At 41.7% G+C, this 20,617-nt stretch overlaps 1 protein-coding gene across 1 annotated transcript in view; it reads left to right on the forward strand.

Annotated features, from left to right (window-relative positions):
- The first annotated feature begins 1,014 nt into the window (after positions 1-1,014).
- The window catches only part of LOC144769809 (olfactory receptor 5J3-like), a 49,703-nt gene continuing 30,100 nt past the window's right edge, over positions 1,015-20,617 (forward strand). Inside the window, exons 1-2 of the mRNA XM_078653996.1 lie at positions 1,015-1,062; positions 2,916-3,010. Coding sequence (XP_078510122.1) covers positions 1,015-1,062; positions 2,916-3,010 — 143 coding nt within the window. The remainder of the gene's footprint in view (positions 1,063-2,915; positions 3,011-20,617) is intronic.

Consider the following 20,617-nt stretch of genomic DNA (forward strand, 5'->3'; position numbering starts at 1 on the left):
TTCTGGATGAAAAAAAAGAAGTCCTGCAAAAAGTCAAGATCAGATTCCAAATGCTTACAATCTCCCTAGCGGTCTTGACTCGCTTAAAGTAGTTTGGATCGTTGACTCTAGCTAGAAATTGATTACAGTCAGAGCCCAACATAAACTGATAAAAAAATAGCAAGTTTTCCTTTTTGAGCAAGCTCCGGAGACGGCCAAAAAAAGTTGCAAAAAAATATAATTTAAAATCAGGAAAAGTTAACCCTCCTTTTGCTATTGGAAGTTTCAATAACTGAATCGATCTATGAGCTTTCTTGTATCCCCAGATGTAGCTACTACATATTCCATCAAGTTTAAAAAAAAAAGATTATTAAGTCGTAAGGGAATTGATCTAAATAAATAAAGGAATTTAGGTAATACTTTCATTTTAATTAAATTAATCCGTCCAACTAGACTAAGTGGGATCTTATGCCATTTTTTAGTGAAAGAGCTACCTCCTTTAATAATGAGTCATAATTTAGTGCAATTAATTCATCAATGTTTGCAGATATTTTCACTCCCAAGTATATAGCATTTTTACATAAACATTGGACCAATACCGGTGGTTTGTGATTGACTAAGACCTGTGTTTTATTTAAGTTTAGTTTGTATCCAGAAATGTCCCCAAACTTTTTTGCTTACTTAGTTATCCCCGAAATAGCTTTAACTACGTCAGTGGTAAAAATCGCAATATCATCCGCATACGCAGTTATTTTTAGAGTTTTCATGCCATGTTGGAAAGGGATAATATCAGTTTGGGTCTGAAGCGCATTTAAAAATGGTTCCATAGAGAGAGCAAACAGCAAGGGTGACAAAGGACACCCTTGCCAAATGTACCTCGCTATTGTGAAGTTAGATGAGCTCATACCTGCATAGCTTATTTTAGCAGTACAAGGACTGGATCCAGCTGAGATATTGACCCTGGAATCCCAAAGCCTTAAGTACCGCCCATAAATAATCACACCCCACCCGGTCGAATGCTTCTCAGCATCCAGCATGACCATTCCGAGTGGGCTGGAAGAACTTGATGCAACATCAAAGGCGGTAATTGCCATATTGACATGGGCGGTAGTATCTCTCCCCATGACAAATCCGTGCTGTTGTATGTTAACCAGCTCCGGCATAAGGGGGACTAATCGAGTAGCTAAAATGTTCGCGAACGCCTTGGCATCCGCGTTGATTAATGAAATAGGTCTATATGACCCACATTCATCTGCGGGCTTATGTTTCTTAAGAAAAGAATACTATTTTTGCTGTATTCCAAGATGTAGGAGCCTTCCCGGTTTCCCCAATTGAATCTATAACTAAGCTAAAGAGAGGGAGTAATTCCTGGATGCATATTTTATAAAGTTCAATGGGAAGCAAATCTTCCCCCGCTGCCTTCTTGCCAGAGGGGAGAGAAGCAATTGCTAATCTAATCTCTATAAGAGTAATATTTTCATTAAGTTGGCTCACTCCTTCTATGTCTCGTTGACCTGTCAGATAAGCGTTAAGGTATGATAATATATGATGGTTAGTAGGAGAATTTTCCGGAGTATATAACCTACTATAATATTTAACAAATTGATCAAGAATCTGTTCTGGTTGGTTGTAATAAGTTATAGTGTTCATACCTTTGATAGCCTTAATTAATGTCTTAGCCTTCATGTCAGCTACTTTGTAAGCTAATATTTTCCCGATTCTATCTCCGCTTTCATATTGTGATAGATGGTACTTATAAAGTTTCACACTATGCTTCTCCCTCAGTGTCTTTTTAGTAGCTGCCTGAAAGTTCACTAATCCCATTCTTAGCTCATCAATATTAGATTTTCCTTGTTGAAGAGCCTCTGCCAGCTGGGTTTCCAGAGACAAGATATTAGAGGTCATAGACTTTATCTCTTTCAAATGTTCTGAGTTCTTTCTAAAAACATATTGCTGGTCGAAACTGGCTTTACAGGCGTCCCAGACAGATATTACTGAGGTAAAATTCAAATTAATCTCAATGCATTCACTAATGTGTCCTTTAAGTTGTGAGATCAAAGCTACATCCGAAAAAAGCAATCTGGGGAACGTAAATTGCCTGACACCTTGTTTCTTAGTGGAGATGTTAAATTCTAAAAGAATAAGATTGTGGTCTGATGTAACTCTTGGGCACAGTTCTATAATGCAATTGTCCAAAACTCTATCTGTCGCCCAAATCATATCTATGCGGGAACACAGTTTATGAGGCGCAGAATAATAAGTGAAACCCGCTATGTTAGGATGAATTGTACGCCAGATATCTTTCAAATTTTGCAAACGACTTAATTCCACTATAGCAGCTCGGATTTTGCGCATTCACTGAAAAGCACCCCGCCTGGTCGAATCCAGATCGTAGTCCATAACACAATTAAAGTCGCCCATGATCAATATCTCTCCTTCCCAGTCTAATAGTTCAACATTTATCCGATCATACATAGTTGATTCATCAATGTTAGGTCTATAAACCACACAAAATACATGTTTGCGGTGTTCGAGTTCTACCTGAGTTATTGCCCATCTACCACCCGTATCAGCAGATGTTCAAATAATTTCAATACTTAATTGCTTTTGCTTCAATATTGCAACCCCCCTAATAGAGGCACTCAAGGTAGAACAAACAATAAGCTCATATACCAATTGCCCTAATAATTTCTTATTTTGAAATCCTATATGAGTTTCTGAAAGCATAACCAAATGGGGTTTATACATATTAAGCCTCCTCTTGTCCTTACTGTTAAGGTCAGCCACATTCCAAACTAGGCATCTTAAAACCAGATAGAGTACCTTCCTCTGTATTGTGCTCTATTGTAAGATACCATAATGTAAGTGTTCTGCAGTGACTTTGTTTGACAATTCTGATTCTCACAGTGAAATATTTATCATTTTTAACCCTGCAGGCCTTAAGCCCACCCCCTCCCCTTAGTCCCTTCGGGGAGAAAACCCCTCTATACTCAGCTGCCGCTGAAAAGGCAGCTCTGCAGAGTGACAGCAGGTAAGCTACTACCGACAGCCCCTGCCAGGGAAAATAAAGTAAGCATAATAAGAGACTATAAGTGAAAAGAAGAGTAAGAGCGAGAGGAAAAGGAAAGAGAGAAGGAAGGATAATAAAAGAGGGTGAAAGAAGTAATCTCACTACTAATTATCGTGGTTATAGTAATTGCAATCATAGAATTTATTCAGTTCCGATCGGGTTTCTAAATATACTTCATTCAGTCTACCCTCTTCTACTCTTATACTAGCATTCCCTTATGTGTATCACTTAACAGGCCCATACCCATCAGTGCACCTAGCCATTAAACTACTATTAAACCACTATTAATATTCATGTACTAAACTTAGAGAGTGCCAACGCTGACTTTTTTAGATCAGTGAAAAAATACGTGTGGCCATCTTTGGCAACCTTGAGATGAGCCGGTTCCTGCAAGTGTACATCACAGCCAATAGATTTAAAAGAATCTATCAGCTGGCGAAGCTTCCATTGCCTATCCATAGTATTTTTACTTAAATCAGAACGTACAAAAAACGTTACATTTTCTACAGTGACAGGGGTATTGGGTCTAGCTTTTAGCGAGACAGCCTGTCTCAGTAGAGAATTACCAAAATATATCAAAAGAGGACGTGGAAATTTGCTTTCTTTGTTTCCTTGGAAAAGAGGTAATCTATGAACTCTTTGTAATTGCGAGTCTCAGTCCCAGTCCGAGAGATCTATAAAGGCCTTTTGAAACAGTTTAACCACGTAAGCTCTTGGATCTGAGCCTTCCGACCCTTCCCGAATGCCAAAAAGCCGAAGATTTTGTCTCCTTTGGCGATTTTCAATGTCCTCAAATTTAGTTTCCAATTTCGTTATTTGCGCAGAATGTTGGTTAGTTAGAGATTCTGTACGCACAGCTACTTCCTCCACATCCACTACTCTTTGTTTTAACTCTTCAATCTCTTGTTTGCTGGATACCTCCAGTAGGAAATTCTGCAATTTGTTGTTGTCTTACCTCAACTGAAGAAAGTGTTGCAGTCCTTCCTGTCGCTGGTCCATAAGAGTCTTCAAAATAGGATCAAAGCAGGAGGTAGCATGTTCTGAGTTCAGAGATCTCTCTAAAGCTAATGGCTCATGAGTGCATGAAGTACAAGGGGTTAAAATTGTAGCATCAACAATAGAAGGGAGGCTTGTAATTGTAGTTGGGCTTAAAGTGGTAATTACAATCCTACTAGCAGGCTCACATATCTGATCCATGCAAGTAGCTTTTGAGCCAGCGTGAGCAAGAATCGGAGACGTCACGTTATCAACCATTGGAGAGAAGACAACTCCATCTCTTACATTAGCATCTTCCATTGAGCTGGCACCAGACAGACGCAAAGCCATACTCTTGATGCCTCCCTTAGCTTGAATCCATTTCCGCAAAGGGCTTTCATCCCTAATAGGCTTAGTACGCAGATTGGCAGAAGAGATAGCAAGATTAGATACATTAAATTTCCCTTTCTTAAGTTTATTTTTCGTCTTAGCTTTTCCTTTTTTATGACCGAGGAGTTTGGCAGTGCAGTCCAGGGAGGACCTGGCTTGGCATTTCGGGCTGGACTGTTCCCATGGGGCACAGGGTCAAGACTGATTTGCATATGGCTGGGTTCAAACTGGAATGGCATGGTGAGCAAAAAAACGATGGGCTTAAGCCCAGATTACTGTACTGGGGTGAATGTATACATTGTTCTGCATTCTTTCCATCAACTGTTGTTTTTGCATTTGTCACCCCGAGTGGGATGGGTATGCTTAGACGTGAGTCCCATGCTCTCCATGCCACTGGAATCAAGCTATCCGGGCTGATGAGGGCTGAAAGCCAGAAACCGGTCCTAGGATGCTTTTTCCAGACCAGGGAGGACCTGGCTTGGCAGTTCGGGCTGGACCGTTCCCATGGGGCACAGGGTCATGAAAGATTTGCATATGGCTGGGTTCAAACTGGAATGGCAGGACGAGCAAAAAGACTATGGATTTTTTCCCAGATCTGTGTACTGTGGTGAATGTATGACATTGTTCTGCATTCTGTCCATCAACTTTTGTTTTTGTTTTTGTATCTGAGGTTGATGATGTCTTTCACTGAATAGTATAATGGAGAAGGACTTGACCACCTTGATCAGTGTAATTGAGCAGATCATGTAGTCTACCGCCACAGATCTTTTCGAGGAGAAGTGTGTGCATCAAAATGGTTCATTACTAGGATAACATCCATTCAGAGCCATGAGTGACATTTCCTCTTGAGCTGCTGTCAGACTCTCTTCTGTTACATTGGCTCTTTGTGGGTATATGCCCTGTGCTGGGATCAGCCACCAGGAGTCTGCTATTTTACTGGAGGGATTGCTTTTTTAAAAACAAATTTAGATTGAAATCTCAGGTCAAGATGAAATTGTCTTTGGGACGTGGGTCCCTGATATCCACAATCAGGCGTTCTGGTTCCTGGGCTTCAGGCTTCTTCCTGGGGGTTGCCTGGTAAACATATACATTTAGCAGGATTGATCGACCCATTGCAGGGTTCTGATTCCAGTTCTTGAGTTGTACACATAAAAGGCTTTGATGGCTGGTAGCATAGGCTGAGGCCATGAAGTTCCAGCGTGGTGATGAAAAAATAGGCATGCTGCCCATTGCATGACCATTGGCAGATTGTCTCAATGCAGGTTTGAAGAATGTGTGGTAGCCTTCTAGTGGGGTTTCCACTTCTTACCATGACTCCTGGATGCATATAATGTCATCATGTGATGTTTAGTGTTAAGAAAGACTTAGCATCCAGGTCTGGTACGATGTTCCCAAGGCCAAGCACTATCCAGGAAGGTAGACTCATGACTAGGCTCTTCCTCCAAGCTTTGGAGTGAGATGGAATGCTTTTTAAATGAGAGTCAGTTTGGTGGTGAGGGTCCAGACAGGGTGGCAGTCAGACAACTTCAATGCTCTTGCTCAGTTTACAATGGTGGTATAGCAAACTTGCAAAGTCCTCCTGTTTGGTTGTGAGCAAAAATAGTTTAAGCTTGCCTGTTGTTGGTGGCACTAAAATACAGAGGGCCTAATGCATTTTCAAGCATGAATGAGGTTCTTGATAATGTATGTTGCCTGTAGGGTCTTTTGATTTTGTCATGGTCAAGAAGGGGCTTATGGGGGCATGCTTAGGGTCATGTTAAATGAGCATGTGGGAATAGCAGGGCTTTGGTGGTAATGTTATCATAATCCCCCATTCTTCTAGGAGAATGCATTTTTCACATATTGTGCTGACTGCTGAGTGAGTAGTCCAAGTCACAGCGGTTGCTTCCTTCTAGGGAAATATGGTTGAAGTAATAAACTGTATACTTCCAATATTGCTGGAGTTGGCAGAGATTTGGATGAGAAGCCAGTAGTTTGACGATATTGCCTGGATTCAGTGTGTCTTGAAGACCTTGTGAAGTGTACTCCAGGTGCAAAATTGTTATTAGTGCTGTGGTTTCATGTGATAAGCGGTTCTGGGCTAAAGTAATGCCAGGATTTATCAACGGCACTGTTGGAACAAGCAGTGGTTCATTGGGGGTACAGCCCCTTGAGTGACAAATGATGGTGTGGACGTTAGCACGGATGGAATGGTTGTTCTCCTTTGAAGGTTGAGGAAGGATGGTAGAGGAGAAAGACTCAGCAACTGCCTCACTTGATGGAGGAGCTCAACTAACCTGGAATTCTTGGAGCAAATGTACCTTTTGAAACACTATAGCTAGTATGTCGGTTTTTGGATTCGTGAGGGTGAGCTCCGGTAACTTCCTGAGGCATTGTTGAGTTGCCAGAAAGTTGACAAATAGTTTGTTTTGTTATCTCTACTCAACAAGTTTGTGGGTGAGATAGTTTCCGCATGGGTCTTGTTTGCTTTGGTATGGTAGACATTTTCAATCTTAGATCTCTTATCAGCCAGTCTCAGGAGTTTTTTCTGTTTCTTATTTTCTTTCCTAAGGTGCTTTATTTTGTGCTTAACTAATTTTAAAATAGGTGTACTCATCCAGATTGTTTATTTGTACTATCTCTTTGGAGCTGTCAGCCACATAAAGATTCTTATAAAAACAACTTAAGGTCTTGGCTTTTTCTGTTTCGGTGACTGCCCTTCCCCCGAATTGTATTCAATATTTCCTTTTTTTTCCTTTTTCCTCTTTATCCCCAATTGTCTAGCTAGGTGTGTGCGCACATTATTTCATCTGTTGCACGTTTAGGTCATAAGATGGTAACTTCAGCCCAATTATTGTATATGGCATAAATCTTACCTCTGAGTGAGGTCAGTTTTCTCTGGAAAGAGAGAGTGGGGTTTTTCTTATGTCCTATATATATCACCTATAGTGTGGCATTTAAGATCTGAAGAAGTGGGAAAGATATGTTTCAATTTAGTTGTGGATAAGTACCAATCATATAGTGCTTTAAAATGAGCCTCCTGCATCCCCATTGAATTACTGCATTTAGGTGTGTCTCTGTAGAGTCTATGCCACTGTTTGTCCGAGATCGTGTTACGCAGAGTCCGCTCTCAGAAAGCCCTATGCCGTGGTATGGAGGCTAAAAAGAATAGAGTAGTAGAGAGTACAGAAAAAACTACAACCCTTAGAGCCACTCCAGCCTTTCACAAATCGCACCTTTGGTGTGAGGTCCCTAGCTGCTGCTTCCCTCAGCTCGGAGCTGAGTACCCAGTGCTGACGTTGGGTGAAGTGAGTGATAATGTTCATTTGCCAGTAGGTGGAAGCCTTTTGACAGTGTCTGAAGATGAGAATCATCCCATTATGAATGAGATCTGACACAGTGAGGCATCCTCCCACCCTCCATGCATCAAAGGGTTTGGGTTATAAATGCTGGGTTGTAGTGAATTCGAATAAGTGGAGAAGGGAAAGTTGTCTGAGTGAATGTCTTGTTGACCTCATCCCCCATCTTAAGTGTATTCTCCGTGGGGGTGCTAAGGAAAGTATTCAGCGGTCGGTCTGCTTTAGGCTTCCACAGGAGGTCCCATATGTATCTTTTCTCCACTGCCCCGTCCTTATGGAGTCAATGTTTATCAGACTCGCGGGCTGACCACTCAGAGATCACTCATAGTTGGGATGCCTTATAATAAAGTTAGAAATCTGGCAAAGCCAACCCCACAAAAGCTTCTCAGAAGTCGAAGATGTTTAAATGGAAGACACACCCTGCGATCTTGCCATATGGAATGTACATTGGATTTCAGTGTAGGCAAGAACGCCAATCCAGATCAATCGGCAAGCCCTGAAAAAAGAACAGAAGTCTGCGTTACATGTCCATTATAATGGCATATATGCAGCTCAGCCAAGAGATATACATGCGTGATCATCTTTGAAATTCCACCACTTGTGTAAAGTGTCCTAGCTCTACCTGCATTGCTTCCAGGGAGGACCTGGGAGATGTGACGGTCATTAGTATTTCATTGGCAAAGAGGGACATTTTGTGCTCCTCTGTGCCAAATAGAATGTCATGAATGGAGGGTATCATGCCTAGCTTAGCCACCAGGAGTTGAATACAAAGGGAAAATGATAGTGGTAAGAGCGGACACCCCTGTTGTGTTCCCCTCTCCAAGTGGAAAAGATCAGAGCCCACACTGTTTACCAGGACCCAGGCACTATAAAACACATGTTTATCTCTGCTGATAGTAAAAAAACAATCCCAGAATGTCAAATCCACCTGATCAAAATACTTCCCAGCATCTAAGATTGTATTTGGTGGCCTTTGATAAAGCCAGACTGGTCCAGAGGTATCAAGTCTGGCATGAGACCTTCCAATCCAGAGGCCATCATTTTTGGATATATCTTGGAATTGAGGTTGAGAAGAGCTATTGAATGATAGGAACTACACCACCCAATAGCTTTGGGTTCAAGCTAGCCTGGCTGATGAGAGGTGATGCCCCACAACCGGTCCCAGGATGCTTGTTTCCAGTCCAGGGAGGACCTGGATGGCAGTTTGGGTTGGACTAGTCCTATGAGACAGAGGGTCAAAACTGTTTTGCACATGGCTGGGTTCAAACTGGGGTGGCGGGTGACCTTAAAAACAATGTATTAAACCCAGATCCTTGTGACTGGGTGTGAATGTTTGCATTGTCCAGCATGCCATCCATCAATTGTTTCTTTTGCATATGTCACCCTAAGTAGGAAGGGTATGCCCAGAACTGGGCCCCATGCTCACTACGCCACTGGATTCAGGCTAGCTTGACTGATGGAGGGTGATGCCCTGAAAACGGTCCCTGGATGCTTGTTTCCGGTCCAGGGAAGATCTGGCTCGGCAGTTCCGGCTGGACTGTTCCCACAAAGAGCAGGGTCAAGACTGATTTGCATATGGTGTATGATTAATACTTGTCAATATAAATACTTTGTTGACAACCAAGTTCAACCTGGTAAGTCTATGTTTTAAGTGTTACAGCATTGTTGTCATTTTGTGTGTTTCCTTTTGAGAGACTCTTTGATCAGCTGGAACCTTGTTGTATGTAAGATGAGGATCAGTCACCTCTCTAGCAGGTCTTACCAGCCCAGAGGCACGGTGCATTATATTCCAGGTGTGGGTATATCTGCATGAGAAGATATGCCCCTACAATATTAAGGTGTATTCCCTAATATTGTAAGTGCCAGGGAAGCCATTGAGAGTGCATGGACCATCAACCTGGCTACTCTAGTTCAACAGCACCATGATGGCTTCACTGAACCCAGGAGCGTTTGTTCCAAACAGCTCCTTGTAATAAATTCACACTAGGAGGACTGTTGCCTTCAATAAAGACTCCAATCTCCCAAGGACAGTGGACCTGTTCAAGAACTAACAAAGCTCTGAGAACCTCCACAGGGAGGACTGACTATGGTTGACACGGGTATCTGCTGCACAAGAACTCCAAGAACCACCATGGTTGAGGACCGACACTTTTCGACGCAACTCACTGTAACTAAGAGATCTCCCAATGTTCGCAATGGTAGAGAACAAGCACTTATGCCAAACCAACTCTGCCCCGCTCACAAAACACCCTGCACCTGGATGAGCTCCATAACCTCAAAGGATCCTCTAGACCTCTTACAGTTAACAACCACCTGCAACTGTAACTGTGCTGGGCACCTCCTGAACCGTCTCCTGCCCCTTGCTTCCACGGACCACGAGGGGGAAGAGCATTGCTTGTATCCCCTGCCTCCCTGTTGGGACAGAAGTTTGCACTGTATGGGTGTCCCAGTCCCCAATGACCAACCCTGAACTCCCAGTGGATCTGACTACCCAAAGACTGGAACTATAAGTTATATACTCACTCAGTCCCCCTCTTAGGGATCTTGACTTATTAGAATATTGAACTGTTGATTTTTCAACTCGAAAAGTAGCTTGACTTGAAACGCACTCACATCATTACAAAGTCTTGGTTTTCAAAATAAAAGCACAAACAAAGTGTCATTTTATAAAATTGGTCTGGATCTCCTTCTTGAGTCGTGTTACCATTTTTGAACCTGTGTGTACAATACATGTCTTACTCACCTCTGTGTTAGACCAAAGGCTGCTCGGCCATGCTAAAACAAATAGAGCACTTTGGGTTTTGCATTGAGCCCTGGCTTTTTTTACGGAAACCCTGGACTTTGCGGACAGTGTCACCACCCAGTGGTGGTCACATCTGCAGAGCCAGCTTCCTACAGTGGTGTAAGGGAAGATTTTCTACGAATACCAGTGGGAACATTTTCGACATAGTTCTTAACATCCCTCAATTGCGTGGGCCACCAAAACCACAGTTTGCACTCATTTATTGTTTTACATTCACCTGGGTCCCCTGCCAGAGTGGTGTCTTGAGTCCAGTGTAGATACGAATTCTACTGATTCATGGTTAGGTAGTGATAGATATAGTAATTCACCTTCTTTTGTTAAACCTTCCACCACCTTCATGTTTTATTCTGCAGCCTTGAGTTTATCTAGAAATACTTTCGAATTACAGTAGGCTATTATATTGGGGAATGGTATCTTGTGAAGTTTCTGTTTCCTCATCTGCTTCTGAAAAACTAAAAGGAGACAACCGTTCTGCTTTCAGTTGTTTAGTGCCAGGACAATAAGTGATCACTGCATTGTATTAGCTGAATAATAATAACAAAAGCATTTGCCTTGGAGTTAGAGATGTTCTGGTAGAAATAACAGCTGATGACCCCCTTCCTGTAATGTTAGTTGTATAGCTAACAGCTCTGCTATAGTTTAGTTTTATTCTGCAGAGAGGATTATTTTTAGAAAAATATGCTACATGATATAAGGGCCACAATTACTATTATGTCATTTTGTGACTCACCTGTGATTTAAATCACCAATATTATTAGTATCCTATATGGAGGGGAGCCGAAATCATCCCAATTTTCAAAAAAGGGGATCGTGCTGATCCTGCGAATTACAGGCCAATTAGCCCAATTGCATGCATTCAGAAGGTTGTGGCTAGGCTTGTACTACATAGAATTCAGAACTGGATAGATGATTCTGGGGTTATGTCCACACTACAGGCAGGCTTTCGCCCTTTTACCAGCACTGTGGATCAAATGTTCAGATTTTCTACTATATATTGGAAATGGGTAATCCTTGGGGGAGGCACTCTTTACGCAGCCTTTGTCGATTTGAAATCGGCTTTTGATCTTGTCCCACGTACCATGCTGTGGCGAGTGCTTCATGAGCAAGGTATGCCACACGAACTCCTCACCTTCTTGATCAAATTTCACGAAAATAACTATGCACAGGTTAGGTGGGGCAACCAGGGCCAGGTTACCGATAAATTCGATACAGAAAGGGGAGTTAGACAAGGGTGCGTCCTGGCACCAACTCTGTTTACGTTATACATAAACAGGGTTATTGAATATTACAGGGAGGTTCACACAGATGCACCTAAACAAAATGGCATCCCAATACCCCTGCTAATGTTCGCAGACGACACCCTTCTAATTTCTAAAACGCAAGAAGTGCTTCAAAAAGCAATTGGCTGTTTGAGGCTTTCTGCAAAGACCATGGTCTAATCATCAATGTGTCAAAAACCAAATTCATGGCAATACACATACACAAGAAAGTGAGGGGCACAGTCTTTATGAATGGTGAGCTTTTAGAACAGACAGATTGTTTTAGCTATCTGGGCATTACACTGGGGTCTAGGATGGAATGGAAGCCACACATGACTTATTTGACTACAAAACATGCACAGCTAGCAGGTGTCCTTTTGAGAGAATTAAGATCATCAGCTACTCAACCAATAGCCCCAGCCTTAAAAATATATGACACGAAAGTTAGGGCTTCGATGTTATATGGGGCCGAACTGTGGAGGGTTTCTGATGTCTCAGCCCTGACAAATGTAAAAAAATAAATTCTTGCGGTGCATAACTAGACTTCCAAAATCAAAATCATTGACACCGCTGTATGTGGACTTGGGTTGTCAGAAAATTAAGGACATAGCTAGCTTTAGATCAGTCGCATATTGGAGGAGGCTATGGGTTACGCCCGAACTATCTCATTATGCTTCAGTGCTCCTAGAAACTAGAAATATGGACACAGGGGGTAAAATAGTATAGTTTAAACAGGTCAAGTCGCAATATAAAGCCTTAGGAATGGTGGAACTTTGGGAAAACCCATTAGAAAATATCTTTCCATCACGAAAGGCCCTAAAAGAGCTGTATTGGGCTAACATAACCCAAAGGGAATTTCAGAAACATACTGATGCATCACTAACCAGGGCTTTTTTGGAACAAAAACATATCTCTGTATATGAGCGATATTGGGACCTTATCACCATCCCCAATGATAGGAAACTTTTCCATCAATACAGGGTAGGAACCCTTCCTATCAACACATTCACAAGCAAGTGGTCAACCAATAAAGATCACCATCAGTGTCCTTTCTGTATAGCCCAATCCGAAACTCTAGCTCATGTTTTGTTCATATGCCCAGTATACAAAGCCCCGCGCCACAAATGGATAAGACCAATTTGTATACAGAAAGGCATCCATAGTGGCACTGTGGCATTTAGGATTTTAAAAACAGATTGCACTGATAGCATGGTAATTGCACTTGCAAAGTTTTTAAAATGGATAAACTGAAATTAATCTAGACTGCAGTGTTTTAACCTGGCCCTTATAGTAGAAAGTATGAGCTGTTAACTATGTAACACATTTTTAAATGGTTTATAAACATTTTAAGATTACGATATATTTTTTTTTAATGATTGTGTTTGGAACACCCTGTATAAAGCATTGATTAATAGATTAATTCATGAACTTTCCCTTGCTATTATGGATATTATGATGTAACAAGTATGAAATGTTGGGTTTTCTATTGTTTTACTGTGTTGTCTTTTATAACTTGTGTCGAAATAAAGACTTATTGACTTGCCTTGACTGTAGTATCCTATATGGGCTAATGACGGTGTACCAATACACATCCTTAAAACAAGTTAAAATAGATACCGGTCAGTAATGCATGTTAAAGAGTATTCAAATTAAAAATAAAAATAAAAATTGATATTGTGTCCTGTATGACCTATCTACCTAACATACATCAATAGACCAAGCTGACATAGATTTAGTCCTCTGTTTATGGGCTTATTACTGTACAGTTCAACCCTTGTGAAATCACACTATACTGAAAAAAATTAAAGAGCAATACAAATCTTACCTCTCTGGAACAGAGTCTGATTCATATTTTTTCCTCTGTTCCAACCTTAGACTCTTGGACATTCGTTCTTGTAAAATGTATGTGCTTGTTTTTATCCCAAATATTCCACCCCCTAGCTAAGGCGTTTGTTTACAACCTGTTTAGCCCTGTAAAGTGCTTTGATACCCTAACGGGTCAAGTCTGTGCTCTGTAAAACACAAATAAATAAATAAAATACTGTGGGAAATCAGGTTCTGAAACCATGATGAGAAGCCTCTGTTATGATATAGTCTGTGGATGAACTCCCATATGATTAAAATAAATTAGCAACTATCAGTAAACTCTGGTTTCTGTGAGGAATCCCACACTGACTCCTTCCTTCTTGCAGCAAGAAGGAATTCTTTCCTCACAATATGTGCATTAGGAACATGAACAGGAGTAGCAAACAATCATTACAGTTATGAAACAAAGAAGCTAAAGCTGTAAAACAGCTTAGTTAAAAACAATATAATGGTTTCATTGGCACACAATGAATGTGTGTGATGTAGAAATCAACAAAAAAAATGTGGATGCTTGGATATCTAATACAATCTGTGAAAGTGAAAAAAATAAACTCACACTTTCTTAAAAAAAAATCACTAAGGAACAGCTAAAAAAATATTAGTTCTAGCAAAATGTTGCCTTTTGAAGAACAATAGCACATATATATATATACTTGATCAAGGCTTTCCTTAAGCCAAAATGCGTTAGTCAACAATACATTTAAAATTGCAGCAAATAACGTTGCGTGGAGTTTGACTGAGACTAACAGTTTGGACATATTTTTGGGATATGTATATACCTGTGACGTCTGATCAGGGAGGACCTGGCTTGGCAGTTCGGGCTGGACTGTTCCAATTGGGTGAAGGGTTAAGACTGATTTGCATATGGCTGAGTCCAAACTAGAATAGCATGGTGAGCAAAAAACAATGGATTTAGGCCCAGATCTCTGTACTGGAGTGATGTCTGACATTGTTCTGCATTCTGTCCATCAATTGTTCTATTTGCACATGAACATGGAAGTGGCAGTACTTCTGGGAATATCTGGAAAGGACATCATTTGTGACGTGCTGGACTGACACATTCAGAACTGGGAAGACATTTTGACAACTCTGCTCAGATTCTACATCGACACATCATTGTTTTGAGAGCTTGACAATACTATCTCTACAAACACAAGGAGACTTTGGATGGAGCACGGAAACATTTCAGACACACATTCCCAGTCACAGATCTGGGTTGAATCAATCACCTTTCTTTAGCTCACTTCACGTCCCCAGTTTAGACCCAGCTATATGAAAATCAGTTTTGACCCTGTGCCTCATGGGAACAGCCCAGCCCGAACTGCTAAGCGATGTCTTCCCTGGACCGGAAACAAGCATCATGGGACCAGTTTCAGGCTAACAGCCCTCATCAGCCAGGCTAGCTTGAATCCAGTTGCAAAGTGAGCAAGGGACCCACTTCTAGGCAAACCCTGCCAACTTAGGGCGAACAAAGCAAACACAAGGAGATGATGGAATGAACAATTGAAACTTTTCAGACACTCACCCCCTATCAAAGATCTGGGCTGAATCCATTGTCGTTCTTTTACTCACTACGCCACCCCAGTTTGGACCCAGCTATATGCAAACCAGTCTTGATCCTGTTCCTCATGGGAACAGTCCAGCCCGAACTGCCAAGGGTAACACCCTTCATCAGCTAGGCTACCTTGAATCCAGTGGCAAGGGACCTAGGGACCCATATCTGGGCATACCCAGCTAACTAAGAACAAACAAAGCAAATACAAGGAAATGATGGATGGAGCACTGCAACTTTTCAGACTCTCACCCCAGGCACAGATCTGGGTTGAATTCATCATCGTTCTTTATCTCACTTCGCCACCCCAGTTCATGGATTCAACCTTGATCTGCCACTGGTGGTAAGTGTCTGAAATGTTTCAGCTCTCTGTTCAGCATCTCCATGTGTCTGCAAAATATCTTTGCCCCAGAATTTCTATTAGTTGCAAACTCCATGAACTAAGTTACAAGCATATTGCTGTTAAAATTTGATGTTATGTTACATTATGTTTTGTGTATATTCTTTATAAATTAATAAATTCATCTCCTCCCTAAGGGTTATTCTGAAGCATAGTAAGAAAGACATTGCCGCAGACCTCACCACAGAAGTAGTGACTAAAATATTGGGGTTTACAGTTTAAAATCGAATGCATTAACACATATTGTCATTATTACCTGCAGAGCCTAGTTGTGATGCACCAATGTCTACCCACCATCGGTATAGTACTTATTCTCGCTAATCTCCCCTTACTCACCGTGGATCCAGGCATAATACAAGCTGCTATTAGAGATGTGCAATTCACTTTCTTAAATGCCCTGGTCAGTCCTCTATGCCTCCCATATCTTTTACCATTTTTTATGGCAACCTCTCCCATCATGTACCACTTTTTCAGTCATCATGCACCAGTCCATGTCTTTTTACCAGTCCCTAGCAGATGGTAAATGTTCCCACCCACATCCCCAGGCAATGTTTCTCTTTGTTACTGCAGGCCAAGTGACAGCCACAGTTGTTTGTATTTAGGTGTCATGTCCTCTCCCCATGTGTTAAGCACAAACCACTTAGCAGTGTGTCACATATGTCATCACTCTTTCTATTGCCCTCCAATAGCCCTGGATCTGGGGACACTCCCAGAGGATATAAAGAAGGAGTACTGTTGACCACAGTCTCTTGCACACCCTTGTGCTGGGCTTTTCCCGATTTTGTATAGGTCTGCTCATCAGTAGTACCACATGTGTAGGACCTGGGACTGCATCATGTGGAAACCCGTCCTGATGTTGCTATCATGTGGGCCCTGAAGTGCCTCCTACCATTCCTCTTATTCTACCTCGCCTAGTTCAAACTCCCACTTTCTTTTTAACTTCTGAAGTAAATTTGGAGAATTATTAAGTATTTTTTGTACACTGGGGATATTTTTTTTTCTTTAGAGGGTGTAGCAGCATCTGGTTCTCTAAAGGGGTTGACAATGCCAGGTGTGTGCCATGGGCAATATAGGAATGCAGAGCGTCGCTGATCTGTTGGTATCTATAGTTTTCTGTGGCCACTTACTGGAAGTCCCTACAAAGGTTTCATCAGCCTGTATGACCGCTAGTTGCCGAGCCTTGAGATTACTATTGTGTCTCAACTTAAAGTTTCCCACCTCCTTAAGTGTGTCACTATCCCGCAGAAGATTTTGCTCCATAAGGATATCTTTCAACTCCAGGCATGTGTCACCTAATAGGTCTGGGTTCTGACCTAGACCTATAAGGTGACTCTGCGGGGCAGGTAACTTGATGCACGTGTGACTAAAGGGCAAACCTATGTTTTCCTGAGGTCCCCAGTGACGCATTTTCCCTCCCAATGAGGGATGGAAATATGAATGTCAAACAGATAATTATCTGTTTACTTATTCCTAAGAAGCAGCTATCTGCCCTTACATAAAAGTAGGATATGGCCCCCCATCCTCTGCTTCAACCATGGAGGACATGTTTCTCTGCCCTGAAGAAAGTCCAGGACCCTCGTGGCCTACACAGGACTGAAACATGTTGGCATCAGGGTCATAGGACCATAACACTTTTTTATTCCTTTTTAATATCCCTGACAGAACCACGAATAAAGGGATACTGGTATCTGTCTGCAGGTTTTTAATCTTCAACTGCCCCAGGCCATATCTCACTAAGAGCTCCCTGGAACACGGTCGAGCCCACCCTGACTTCTAGGCGTCAGAGTGACCCCATGATGAAGCATGACACCACTAGGGTGTGTGAGGGTAATAAAAACAAAAGGAATCCTTTACTTCCCCACTCCCTAGTGGGTACTGACTTCACATATTAGCTTCCCTATCTTATCTTACTAAGAGTCATCCTAGTTAAATTGTGTACATTGTTCACTTTCTCGTGGAGTAATTTTTTGTGGTTTGTTGTTCATACACAGGAGGACGTACTCCTATGAGATAATCCCTCTCAGCCTCTTCGGTACAGGGGAATTTCGTTTCTCTGTTTAGTGGCTTTGAAGATGATTCAAGACTGAGGCACAAAGAGGAAGATTTAGTGCTAGCCTGGCTGCCATGTTATGAAGCAACTGTAGTTACTTGAAGATATGGGCTGAGAAACCCACATAGAGGGCATTACAATAATCTAGCCTCCTTGTAATTGGCGCTTGAGTGGCCAGTGGTAAGCACTTGAATATTTTCTGAGTATCATAAGGATGCTGAAACAGCAGTACTAGGCCTCCGTCATCTGATTGGTCAAAGTAAGCTGGCTGTCCACAATGATGCCTCAGTTCCTAGTGAATAGAGTCCACTGAGGAGGTGGCCCTTGATCCACAAGCCACCAGGTGTTAGCACACAGAGTTGTGACTGCTGGAATGGGACTATTTCAATGCTGTCAATGTTAAGGTTGAGCCAGTTACTTCTCATCTTTTCAGCTACTCTTATCATAAAACAGGTAAAGTTGCCCTGGGTATCATAATGCCCATATCAATAGTTGTTAAATAGAAATAAGCTAGGAGTAGGTTTAAATGGGTGCAGTGAGATAAGATAGTAAGCACACAAGAGTAAATGTAGCTCTGTTCTGCTAAAGAAATAACAGTGAAGTATTGGATGTAAAAGAAAATTATTTAGAGAACATTTGGCACATTTGCCACAAACACACAATATGTGTGCTTGCCACTGAATATTAATGAAATTGTGAGTAAAATACATTAACATTTTTGCTTGTCACTCTGCTTGAACTCACTGATTGCAGACGGTTGTAACCCCTGGTGTAGTGTCAAGGCCAGATTATGCTAGCTCTGCCTACATTGGGCTATGGACACCACTGTCTTCACTCTGAGAGCAGGCTGCTTCCAGAGATTAGAATTATCCAATGTATCATTCCTGTGAAACACTGACCCCCACTACTACCCTCACAGATACACTTCAGGGGCCCAACTTGTTTGAGGAGAAAACAATCTCTTGATCTCTAGGATCCTAAAAGGTTCTACTAGGGGAGTTCTCATGACCACAGGGTCCTAGACGTCCGAAATCCAGAGCTGCAAAGAAACCTTTTCTCTGGTACATTATGGACGTTCAGAGTGAATTTAGCAACTAAACCCTGCTCTTTTGTTTTACTGTATGGGTTTAGTGTTTAATCTGCCCTTGGATACAATTTAAAATGCTATTTGACTTTGTATGTGTTTATTGTGTTTGTATAGTGAATCTTTCTTTTGATTTTGTTTCACACCTTGTAATCCTAACTCAAAAATAAATAAAATAAATCAAAGCTGCCCATGCATTCCCCTGTCAATAGTTGCCTCTTACTTTGTGTACCCCTTAGAGGTCATGTCTCCAGGTGAACATCCAACGTTAATGGCTGAACCTCTGCATCCATGGAGATACCTGTTCACCATCCCACTGCCACCAGCACGCGGAGAAATGGTTTATATACAGCCAGTGCACAAGGCTCTGGGACTGAGAACTTTCTTTTCAAAGGTGTTTTTAGTTTTTCTATGTATAGTTTAACTTAACTCAAACAAAGCACCTCCTGATGCGTCATCTCTTCTTCTAAGTGTACCTGGAGTTTTAAAGTGACAGGCATCACTATTTTCCTGGATTCCCTTGGCAGGGCTTGCTCGTGAAACATTACTCATTGTATTGTTTGCAGACAGGTAAGAGGGTCAGCTGTGGAAGACATACCATGAATATAGTTGCTGTTGTTTGTTTACTATAATTTGCTTTTCTTTCGTTGTTTCAGGAATGCAGGCCTAGATGTATCAAGCCTTTTGCGATTCGTGAAGGCCGAAATTCACAGAATTTCGGCCTTAACGAATCGCAAACTGACATTTTGCATCTTTTGGAATGTATGAGAAATTAGCAAAATAAGGAATCGCAAAAAATTGCGATTCCTTATTTTGCTTAAGCATTTAAGGAATCGCAATTTTGCGATTCCTTAAATGCCATGTATGAAACTTTTTTACATTGCGAATTCAGGTTAAGGAATCGCAAATTAACACCAATTTGAGGTTCGTGTTAATTTGCGAAATCCTTTCAAAAACCAAAATATGACAATTTTGAAGGTGGCATGTGACACACATACATGCCCAAAGGGCATGTATGTGTGCCATATGCACACACCTGTAAGTTTCAGGGGTGCAGCAGGGTGTCCATGAGACACCCCTGCACCCTTGAAATAATTCTCAAATTGCGATTAGCAAATTGCGAATTCGCAATTTGAGAATTACTTCACAATCATTCCTATGGGCCCCCTGACCCATAGGAATGCATGGGAAATTATTCCTTATTTGCGAATTCGCAAAATGCAAATTCGCAAATAAAAATTAATAAGGAATCGCTAAAAAAAAGCGATTTTTTACATACATTCCATTTTGCGAATTCTAAATAGCGATTTGCTAAAAATCGCTATTTAAGATTCGCAAAATGGAATCTTGATACATCTAGGCCGCAGTTTTTTGGGCCGGACTGACCTTCCTGTTCAGTCTGGTTCACCCATATAATGTCTGGAGTGAAAGATACCTATGCTGCACGCGTCTTGTACATACGGTCGTGTCACCCATCAGGACTTTTCACTTTAAACCTCAATGGCTTTAGATCAGGTTAAGCGGGAGAGGGCGCTATGAAAATGGGAGCAGTTTATAAATTACTGTCCAATGTACCACCCGCCTTGTGCTGCCAGTAGGACAACTAGAAACACCAAGCCCCGTAGAGTGTCTGTACGTGCCCTGTGTAGGACCTGCCTGGGTATGCATGGGACACATACTAGCCTTTAGCATATAAAGCGAGCCCTGGAAGTGCTAAGTTAAGTCCCAGGGTCCTATATCATACAGCGATGACTGTGTGCACTGAGTTTAGACTTTGGGGTCGATTTGATAAAAACGCACGCAGCGCAGCACAGCAACCAAACCTGCTGGGCTGCATTCATTGATAGTGAG

This window comes from Lissotriton helveticus, chromosome 7, assembly GCF_964261635.1.
Source record: "Lissotriton helveticus chromosome 7, aLisHel1.1, whole genome shotgun sequence".
Taxonomy (NCBI): Eukaryota; Metazoa; Chordata; class Amphibia; order Caudata; family Salamandridae; genus Lissotriton; species Lissotriton helveticus.